This window comes from Alnus glutinosa, chromosome 12 (assembly GCF_958979055.1).
Source record: "Alnus glutinosa chromosome 12, dhAlnGlut1.1, whole genome shotgun sequence".
Classification (NCBI taxonomy): domain Eukaryota; kingdom Viridiplantae; phylum Streptophyta; class Magnoliopsida; order Fagales; family Betulaceae; genus Alnus; species Alnus glutinosa.
The window spans coordinates 21,646,560-21,657,898 of NC_084897.1; the positions used below are offsets into that span (position 1 = coordinate 21,646,560).

The window sequence follows — 11,339 nt, forward strand, 5'->3', positions numbered from 1 at the left end:
TATAATTGTATTTTTACATTTAATTTTGTTATCTATTTCACTTAAAAGCTTATAGAGATTTCATACTCAAAATACATTAAACTCAAATCTCAAATCTATCAAATCCAAAAATAAAAATAAAAATGCTGAGTATCAGATCTTTAAAGTAAAAAAACCGGAAACAAAAGGGGTCCCAACTTGATGTTTCTTCAAAAACAAAAACTTGTTTAAAACGTGCTTCAATAATGTAATAGTATTCATACCCTGCTACCCTATTAATGAATTCCAAACATTGATCCACTAGAGCACAACCACTACACCAAGCTTAACTTACAAAATTTGACGCTAAATGCAATATCCTATCTTTAAAAATTCGAATTCTTTGAGCAAAAAGCTTGAAAGAATGTTTGCAAGGAAAGAAAAGAAAAGAAAAGAAAAGAAAGAGAAAGAAAAAGAAAAAGAAAAAGAAAAAGAAAAAGAAAAAGACGTAAAATAAATTAATTATCCTTGAAGATTTCGATGAGGCCTAATTGACTTCTTTCTAAATGGGCTACCCGTTTTCAAAGGCCTGGTACACCCGGACCAAGTCTAATCGAAATACCAACTCCTACAAACCAACGAAAAAAAGCCGAAAACATTGGCGCAGAGCCGCAGACCAACAATATTAAAAGGAAGAAAATAAAAATAAAAAATTCTAGGCAACCACAACATCAACTAAAATCCAACCGCACAAACTCCCCAACTCGATCCTGGCCGTCATTTCCACCACTAGGACAGCGGTTATTACAACCTCTCTAACAACAATCCAACCCCCAAATCTAACGGTCCGAATCCGGAGAGAGAAACCAATCGAAAGAGAGAAAAACAACGGGAGATAGAGACATACACAGATTTTCTATTCGGACATATTTTCACATCCCAAGCCATCCTCGCTCTCTCTCTCTCTCTCTCTCTCTCTCTCTGCGCTAAAACATTGATTCAAGGTAGAGATTCGTGCGACGTCGTTTCGTGACCCCAAATCCTTTTCATGATCGGAACCCGGGCTTCAGAGTCGGAGATTTAGATTTCAAAACGGTGCTGTTTCGGTAGTTAGGGTTTTCTAAAGGGGTTGTTTTCATGGGGCTCGGGAACGACGACCTTTCGGTGGTCGACGAGAGCGCTGATGACGCTGGCGTTGGCGGTGGTGGTGGAACCGGAGGCAAAGGCTTCGGCTTGGTGTCGTGCTCGATTTGCCTTGAGGTGGTTGCTGATAATGGAGATAGATCTTGGGCCAAGCTTCAATGCGGCCACCAATTCCATCTCGGTGAGTGAGAATACCAATTTTTTTTGTATAATTCAGATTGGGACGGGATTTGGAAATTTTTGTTTGATTTGATATTGTTGAGATCTGGGTGTGATTTTGGAGCTTTTGTTTTGTTGGGTTTTGCATAATGAGAAGCTTGAGATTATTAGATTTCGCATTGATTTACTTTTATGGCATTGTCTGAGCAAGCAATGGAGTATTGCTAAATAAATGTGAAGCTATGGTTTTGATAATATACAATAATCAGTATCACAATTTGATCTATTATTGTCATCTGACCTGGCGGAGCTGACATTGTGATGTGGATTTTGCAAAATTACGTTTCTTATTTTAAGTTTTTTTGGCGGTGATTTTTGTGTTTTGATTAAGTTATATATAGTTGGATTGGGTTTTTGAAGATCTGGAGAAGGAGATACATGAAAGTTAAAAAATTGGATGTTTCAAATGAGCTGGGTATGGTTAGATTTATCTTAACTCGTCACGTTGTCATTGTCAATTGACAAGGCAAGTAATTTGGAATAGGAGGTTAGAAGTTTGAGTTTTCCACGTGTTAGAAATTTTAGAAAGCAGTGTTCTTTATTCTAACAACAATATCAATGACGAAAATCACAAAAAACAAGTGCTATACAACAATATACAGGCTACTTTTGAAGAATTTGTGAACTCCATGGAAAGGAATGTCACTCCATTTGCACAAATAGAAAAAATAATAAATCATAAAATTAGTTGTATGATCTGCTACATGTTTTCTAACTAAAGATCTGATATCAATTTTTAGGAACCCTACAACTCTCTAATTATTATTTCCCTTTTGGAGCAGGGGATGCTATCCTTTTGTTTTCTTTCAAGAAGATTAGTCCCAATTAATCTATATTGGGGGGTGGGGGGCATGGACTCCCTGCATAGTTATTGCAATTTAGTAACTGCATCTATTTGCATTTATGGGCAAAATTATTAAACAAAACACCAGCACAATAAGGCATATTTCATCATCTTTTAAATGTACATTAATGTGCTAGTGAAGTGCCTTATTGTGCAGTGTGCCCTTCAATAAGCAAGTAGCTTGGTTTAAGCTCATGGTTGCTTGGCTTAAATCATGCAAATGTGTCATTTAGTCTGCATATTCTTCCTCGATGAAATTCTCTGTCTAGCACTTGCTTTGAACTTTCAATTATCACCTTTATATTATGTATTAATTGATGCAAGCTTCTTTGATGGACATCGGTATTTTATGCTTTCATGACATATTGGTGTCTTTTTACTTGTATTTTGTGCTTGTTCATAATTGGCCTTTTAGTTTACAGCATATTGTTAATAAGCTGTTAGCATTGCTTGTATGTTCTCGTTTGCTTATGTTCATGATTATTTTGTTGTGATTCTTTTTTCAGATTGCATTGGTTCAGCATTTAATATAAAGGGTGCAATGCAGTGCCCTAATTGTAGGAAGATTGAAAAGGGCCAATGGCTTTATGCTAATGGCTGTCGCTCTTTTCCAGAATTTAGTATGGAAGACTTGACCCATGATGAAGATCTTTATGATCTAGGCTACTCTGAAATGGTAAGGAGAAAAGACTTTCACTAAATGCCATCTTTATGCAGCAAATCATTACCAATGATTTTTCTTTTTTGTCACCATATTGTCTTTTGTGGTAGAAGCTCACTTAAATAATCACATGTTCATTGTTTGACTTATTTACTTTCCAGTTTCTTGTTGATTATCACATACTATCCTCATTATAAATTGGGCTGTAAACGAGCCGAGCTCGGGCGAGTAGTGGCTGTGCGAGCTCGGCTCGTTCACTATATACTCGAGCTCGTGACGAGAATCAAAATCAAGGCTTGGCTTGGCTCGCCAAGGAGAAAACCTTGTGCAAGCGCTTGAACTCGCCCATCAGCCGAGCTGAGTGCATTATTGAGCACTCGGCTTGGCTTGACTTGATAGAGCATAGGAAGTGCAGCAAATAAGCTAAAATAGCAAAGAATTTATAGAAAGAGAAAGCGAGATCTGAGATAGGCCTTCGCGCTTGATGGATTGGCGCTGGAGGGGTGTGCTTGGCAACGGTGCGAGAGATGATGAAGTCCTTCATGCTGAGACTATTGTACTTTTTTGTGATTGTCTCAGAGAAGTTGAGAGTTCGGGACTCTGTAACAGGTCAAAGCAAAGGGAAAAGAAGAAAAATATGAAGAACATAGAGGGGAAACATTAGAGAAGATGAAGAGGCGCATGCTCTGGAACTTTCAACAAAATGAGAAGTGTATGGAAAAAATGGAAAAGCATTAAAAGTGAGAAGATGGGAAAATAAAGATAAGAGGCACACGTTGAACAAAGTGTCTTGGGCAGGTGAAGATGGGAAAGTGTATGGAAAAAAGAAAACTATCGAGTGTAGGAAGCTAGAATCAGTAGATGCAATTGAGGAGAATCAGGAGATCAAAGGAGTTTAATGAGATTGACGTGTGAAGCTGGAAGGCAAGTATAAAGCTTAAACCAATCCATCATTGAAGACTATTAGAAAGCCTAAAAGCAAACTCACACAACTGAAGCTTCAATAATCATTGAGTGAAGGATAACTGCATTTGCTAGCTCTACTCATTGCTCAAAATAGTTTTTAATGAAGCCAAAGATTTTGCTTCATTATTTGCCAAAAAGAAAAGCCACTCAATCGTCCAGCCTGAAGTCTTGAATCCCTACCCTTTGCCTCCTTGAGTGTGCTGCAATTACCTTCAATTTGTTAGTAGTTTATACTCCATAAGACATGGAATGGTGAAAATTTAAATATGGTTAGTATGATCCACGTGATATTCCAACCACCAAGTTGATCAGGGTTGTTAAGAGCGCATTTATGTGAACTGAGCTCATAGGAACCATCTGGGCGAAAGTTCCAAGTAAGGTTAGAATTTTGTCTTGGAGAGAAGTACAAAGAGACAATTAGTTTGAGATTGTATATTTATGTCCCTGAAGATTCTTCAGTTCTTCCTTTTTCAGATGTACCAAATAGTTTCCGCAATTGTATAATTTCAATGGCCTCTATTTCAAATTCTGGGTAGGAAGAGTTGAGTCCTCTCATTTTTAACAGGTCTTTTTGTTTTTCGTTCTTCTTTTTAAATTTACTATTTTTAGCTCCCTTTGTATCTGGGAAGTTTTTATATTTTATGAAATACATTGTTTTGGAAAGGAAAAGAAGAAAAGGAACTGATGTCCTCAGGGCAAGCCTAAACTGGAGCGTGAAATGAGTGAGCCTTTTCACAGTGAAGCTGCAGATTGTCAACCTTTTCGTTTTCTTCAAAGCACAATGTCAGAACTTGAAATGAACTTGTCTTCTTAGCTATCAAATTAGATTATTATGGGGCCACATTGGAAACCAATAGTTTAATTCTATTTGGGACATTCAGCAATTAGATCAAATTATTAGGAGGGAGAAAAAGTGGTATGTGCCTAACAAATAGCTTTTAAGAAAAATTGAAAATTTGCATAATAAACTTGTCACGGTAGATGTAGAGACAAAATCCTTTGTTTAGTCACAGAGGAATACACAAAACATTATCAAAAAGGTCAAGAGATGAAGCCAAAATCAGAATTTTTTTAATCTTTAAGGTGCATCTTAAGGAATACAAAATTGTTGAGAAATGATATTTGTACATCACTTGTACATTTCCATACAATTAAGTTTTAAATTTACCTTTGAATTTGTGGGACCCAATGTGGGTCCCATAAATCCAATGATAAATTTGAAAATGAGATGTACAAATATCATATTTCAAAACTATTAGCTGGAAGTTCTAGTCTGTAAATTTGGAAATCAGTTGTGCTTAAAACTAATTTAGATTGTGTTCAAGTAAGGTCGTGTTCGTTTTTTTCTTTCTAGATAGGCGATTCCTTTTGAATACTTCCAGTGTACTAAGGGGCGCTTTTCGCTTTTAATGAGATTGGTTTATTACTTATAATTTTTTTTTTTTGATAAGTAAATTTAGTCCTATTGAAAGCGTAGGGCGCCTCTAAGTACACTGTAAGTATACAAAAGGAAACACTTAACTAGGAATAGAAAACGGACAAGGAAACCGGCAAAACTAATCGACAGTGGGGACAAAAAAGCCACCGTCCAAAGATACAAAGTATGAAAAACGAAGCTAAAATATCATCTATGGAACTTTCCAAATCCTCGAAACGCCTAAGATTTCTTTCCTTCCATACACCAAAAAATGCAGATTGGCACCATCTTCCAAAAACTAATTCAGATCGTGAACTTTATATCTTGCGGAAAGGGATGCAATAAAGATTTTATTAAAACATTTAATGGAGAACTATGATACAACAATTTTTTTGGCATCCCAATTGTTAAAATGAGCTTCATGAAAGCTAATGATCACTGCATGCTGGGGCTTTTTAGCTCCCGGGAAATTTTTGCATCCTTGATCTCTTCAATTTCTAAGATAATGATTGGTAGTCATTTATAAGACTTCGGGGAGGAGGCAGCCAACCAGCCAACAAGTAAATGATCCTTTTTCTCATCCTTCAAACTGGAACCAAGAAGGTCACTTTGAATCAGATGATTTTCCTAGTGAATTTTTTCAGCTTGATAATAACAGTTTTGTAGAATTTTTTGAGAAGCTATTGATGGTAAAACTGAGGTTCTTCTGTGCAGTTAGGCACTTGGGAAACTTTTCCGGTGCCAGGTTAAAACTGTTTAGATTCCTCTGATATCCTTCCAGGAGGTATTCAAGTGGCTGCTAATAGTGTTACCAAGGCCAGAGAGGGAAAATTAACATTTATCTTAGAGAATGGGGTTTGGTGATTATATTTTGAAGCACACTTAGCTGTTGATGCAGCTTCTAGATTACTTTAGATGTATGTCTACATGTGACTTTCTCTTGATTACATTTTGTCGGAAATGCTTCATTTTTTGACTGTTCATCGATGAAGAAAAAGTGTGGATGATAGATAAAGAGATTGATGTTCCCACAAATATCATTTGACCATATTATGCTCTTCAATTTAATTTCATTTTATTTTCAAATGCTTTTTGCAGTCATTCGGGGTTCACTGGTGTCCATTTGGTAGCTTAACGCGACTTCCTTCATCGTTTGAGTAAGCATGATCTCACAAATTAGAGCTCTAATCTGAGTTATTTTGTGCTTTAATATCTATGCTGAGAATCTTTGGTTAAGTCCCTACCCCCTTCTATTAGAATGTCTGCTATTGAAACGCCTTTGGTAAAGAGAAAGTTGGAATGATAGAAGACTAGAAAGAGGTGGAATCACTATTAATGCCAAGTGATGGTAAAAGGGTTTCTGGCTATCAAATATTTGTTGAACTACCTATCAAAAACAAATATTTGTTGAACTGCCCCTTTTGCCGATATATCCTGTTTGGAGCTTGCCATTCTTTGGGATACGGACTGCAGGTGCAATCACTACAAATTCAACATGATGGTAAAAGGAAGCATGTTTAATGACTAAGACTTTACATCTTGACACAAACCACCAATGCCAGGAGATTTTGGGTTTCCTGGGGAGCAACCATTGATATACAAAGTTTTTGATGTAGGACAATTTGCATTCTAATTCTGATGCTAGGATTTCTTTTCTTTTTGCTTTATTTTATTATTTTCCAGGTTTTCCTAGTAATATTGGGATATGTTGTTTTTTGAGTTTTTCTAGTAACTTTAAGACATTTTTGAGTTTTCCTATAAACTCTGGGATTTGTTTAATTTCCATTTTGTTTCAGGACTTCTAGTAACATTAGGATTAGGATTTGTAACCTATATAAAAGTTTGTATTGAACTTTATTTTAATCGGAATAATTTAGTTTAGTATTGAGTGGTTTTAAGGAAAGAAAAGGTTTCTTCTTTGTTCTTCTTCCTTCTGTGTTCAAGGATTCAAAAACGTGACGTGTTGTTTTTTATATCACTTCCGTTACGTCATTTTCAGAGCCCATAGTGCCTTAAACTTCCCTAGGGAAAATGTTGCTCTGATTAGAAAAGGCCTTTGTCATCTGATTTGGGTGGTCAATAACTATCAATTCTGTTATGTTAAGATTACTTATCAAAAAAAATTCTGTTATGTTAAGATTAATATGTATATAAATATTGTGTATATTTGAAAGTGCAAGGAAAAGGAGTTAAGGTGATAAAAAGTTGAATGTTAGTTGGTGATAGTTTTGGTATGTCAATTAAGCATCAAACCCCATTATCCAGTCGTGGTCATTTAGTATGCTGGCTTTACGTAATTTGATGCAAAAGCGGCACAAACAATTGCTTGTCAATGTCCAAATTAGTTTTTGTATGAGATATGATGTCAGATTACTTTCATGGATCACAAATTTATGGTGATCATACTTGGTAAGGATAATTACGTACAAACTCTAGGGTTTGACGTTAATTTCAAATTCCTGAAGTTTCAATTGCAATAATATGAACCTTATAGTTTCAAAATTATTGCAATTCAGACCCTTAATGAGTCGCTGTAAACAAAAATTAATGGAAACACACTTAGGTTTCGTTTGAGACTTCTCTGGGCACTAAAGTACCATTCATGTGAACACCAAAAAACAACTCTCAAAACAATGACATCGTGTCATTAGACTATCTTTGTCTTATAGGATCTTTTACGGATACTTTTGCTGTTTTGCAAGACTCTTGAGTGCCAAAATACCACCTGTGATTTAAATTGATGGATTTTTGGTGCCAAAATAACGAAGGTCAAACTCTGAGATCTATCATGTAATTGCCTTAATAACATAGTATAAAATAGTTCCCATCCCATACACTATTGGAAGCATTAGACAATGTCAAAGTGCAATAAAGCATTATATTGCAATTTGTGAAAACTATTCCTTATTAGTCACCCAATATGAGGATATGGAGACTTCACAATTTTTTATTGATTGTAATCGCTAAGAAACTCTTTTATTTGACTTTTCAAAAACTATAAATTATAAATCCCCAAATGTTTCTACTTTAGAGTGAGACCCTGTAGGCCGGTGCTTATTAAGTGCTTTCTAATTGACTAAGGTAAGGCTTTGTTGTGTTTAGAGATTTTTGAGCTGAAGAATTGTTGTTTTTCTGAAGGCAAGAATTGCCTTTCTTGTCTGCTTTCTTATAGATCCTGTTGAATTTTCTTTTTCTTTTTTCCCCTTCACTTGGGTTCTCATGTTGTAATACAATGGCATTTTCTGTCTCCAAAGTGCTAATGTTATTTTCCAAACCATTTGTTTCAGGGAAGGGGAATTTTCGTCAAGCTCGTGTAAGATTTTGCCCCTTTTTTTGCTGCAATTCTGTTTAAAGCTTTTGTCTAAGAGTGCATTTTGACTGAATGGTGATATCACAATGTAGATCATGATCTACTGGGACAACATGCTATCTTTGCTGATCATACAGCTGTATCATCGGCTACTCATCCTTGCCCATATATTGCTTACTTTGGACCAATGCCTCCATCATCCTCAAATTCCAATGGAAGTGTTTCAGAGACTTCTAACCTAAACAATCAGTGGGGCCCATCCGTTCCTAGTGAGATGCCAACTTCCTATGCTTTTCCTGGCATGGATCTTCATTATCACAGTTGGGAGCACCATTCTTCTCCCTTCCCTGCAACCAATAGTCGTATTGCTGCAGCTGATCAACCTTCCATCCTACCTGTTGCTCATAGGTCGGCAAGGACCAGCTCTGATATACCAAGATCAGGATCTTTTATGCATCCATTTGTCGGTCACAGGTATGGCTGTATCAATATGTAGACATTGTTGGTAGCTCCCCTTTTTCTGTAGTTAGTTGTTTTTTTCTTTTTTTTTTTGGCTCAAAATATCAGTTACTGTTAAATGTGGCATATTTGTAGAGCATAGTCTCTGTGGATAGTGAATCAAAAGAAAAAACGGATTTTATTTCATTCCTTATGGTTAAAAGTTTAGAAACTTAGAGAATGGTTTTGATGATGGTTGCATGAGACTCTTATCTGCAGTTTTGTACCCGTCAGTCTATTTTATTAGATTTTACAGTATTCAGACCAGAAACAAAAAAAAGTTTTGTAGTATTCAGTCAAATAACGCATTTGGTTGAAAACACAGTATCTTAAAGGAATGAATTTAATGAACTTTTCTTTTTTCATTTCTTTTTAATATAAATAATTGTATCATTGACAGTGGAGGCACTTAATTTCTGCAGTTCTGGTGGTAGACCAGGGAGCTCAGTGGCTTCTTCAATGATTCCACCTTATCCAGGCAGTAATGCTCGAGCCCGTGATAGAGTCCAAGCTCTCCAGGCATACTATCAGCAACAACAACCAAGCAATTCAACTTCCATGCGTACACCCAGCACCCGAAGAACCAGCAGCCATAGAGGCTTGGCTCAAGTAGGGCCAGTGGCTTCGTCATCTGATCAGACGAGTGGCTTCTATCTTGTTCCACCAGGTCGCAACTTTCAAGAAGCAGAAAATCCTTTGTCAAATCGATTCCATTCATGGGAAAGAGATCATTTGCCTTCATTCTCGATGCCCCAGGTTGACAGAGACTCAGGTTGGGGGACATATCACCAGGCTGCTGGTGGGTCAGATACTAGTATCAGGTCCAGCGCATACGCATTCCGGCAAAGGCATGGATCCGAAAGGACACCTGCACAAAATCGGTCATAAACTTTATTGCTTATCCTTTCCCGCTGAAGCAAACTACCACTATGCTGAAACCAAAAATTATGTATGCTTGAGAAATGATATATCATGCTTGGAGTCTGTCAGGTCATGGCAGACTCAAAATACTGTGGAGTGGCTCCAAAAACCATATTTTTGGCAGGCCACATGGTGGTGTGATCATGGACTTTCGCTTCCTCTTGTTTCTCTGCCTTTGCGGATATAAAAATAAGATCATATGTTGGGTGGCAAAAATAGGATTTGAGCAGTTATCTTGCCATTTTCAAATCAGGTTGAATCACCCACAATCGGACTCTTGCTCTTGAGAAGCCCGGAGCTGTGCCTCAGAATTACTGCTGAGTGGGTGCACTATTTATGTCCAAAAACATAGCCTGGTTTCCTTTGCGAACACTTGTGAAGTTATTGAGTAAAGGAAACTTGTATAAAAGATCAGTTTGTGCTCAATTTGCCCAACTTTTCTGTTGGTGTTGGTTTTTTTTATAAATAAGCTTTTTACGTCAGAATATTTCGCTTGCCATTGCTGCCTCCTGAATGTTAAATTGTGACAGGAAGATGTGGAAACTGGAAACGATAAAAAAAGTTTTTGAAATAAATATATATTTTATGACACATAATATTATTCTTTGAGCTTTTTCAGAATAGAAAAAAAAAAAAAAAAAAATAAAAAAATCTTAGCAGATGTTTACAAGTGACATTTGCGCTTGTGAGAACAAGTCAAATTAATTTCAGCTTTCTCTCTAGCCATATAGAAGAGTTCTCGAACTTTATCTTTGAGCATCCCTCTCCAGAGTGGGAATTTCGCATGGTCTAATAACTGGGATTTTCCTTTCATGGTGTAGTACTCATCTCTTAGTAAAAAATTTAGTACCTCTAGCATTTCACTACATTTTTTTATGGCATTCTGCCAGTATTGTGCGGATGCTATTAAAGCAAATGCTATGAAAGTCTTTCTTGAGTTCCATGGGCGTGGCAAGTTTAAAAAAAGAATTATGACCACGTTAGCTCGATTTTTTTTGTTTAACATGTTAAAGAGATGTGGCTTTGAGAAGAAATGACAGAGTTAGATTGCATATCCACAATTCGACTCTCTATATGTTTTGGGAAAATAGTTATGGAGTTATGCTGTAGAGAGAGGCTTTTTGGCGCCGCGTAGTGGATAAAAACTACCCATAGGCTTTTTTGCAACATGTAGTAGATAAAAGTAAGTTAGTTTTGGGGGGGGGGGGGGGGGGGGGGGGAGTTGATGCTTTAATGTTGTCCTGGGATGAGTCTATGGAAACATATTACGAGGAGTTGGGATGCCTTCTCTAATTTTGTTAGTATTGAGGTGGATGATGGTTCTCGGACTAAGTTTTAGCATGACGTTTATTGTGGGATCATTCTCTAAAGGAAACCTTTATGGAGTAATTTTGCATTGCTA

The 11,339-nt window shown here is 36.7% G+C and overlaps 1 protein-coding gene across 1 annotated transcript; it reads left to right on the forward strand.

Moving 5' to 3' along the window:
• The first annotated feature begins 857 nt into the window (after positions 1–857).
• On the forward strand, positions 858–10,422 carry LOC133851276 (E3 ubiquitin-protein ligase RFI2). The gene is made up of 6 exons (XM_062287614.1): positions 858–1,282; positions 2,671–2,840; positions 6,307–6,365; positions 8,496–8,521; positions 8,611–8,992; positions 9,439–10,422. Exons 1-6 carry the CDS (start codon positions 1,096–1,098, stop codon positions 9,902–9,904), a joined length of 1,290 nt encoding a protein of 429 aa, XP_062143598.1. The 5' UTR covers positions 858–1,095; the 3' UTR covers positions 9,905–10,422.
• Positions 10,423–11,339: the final 917 nt, after the last annotated feature.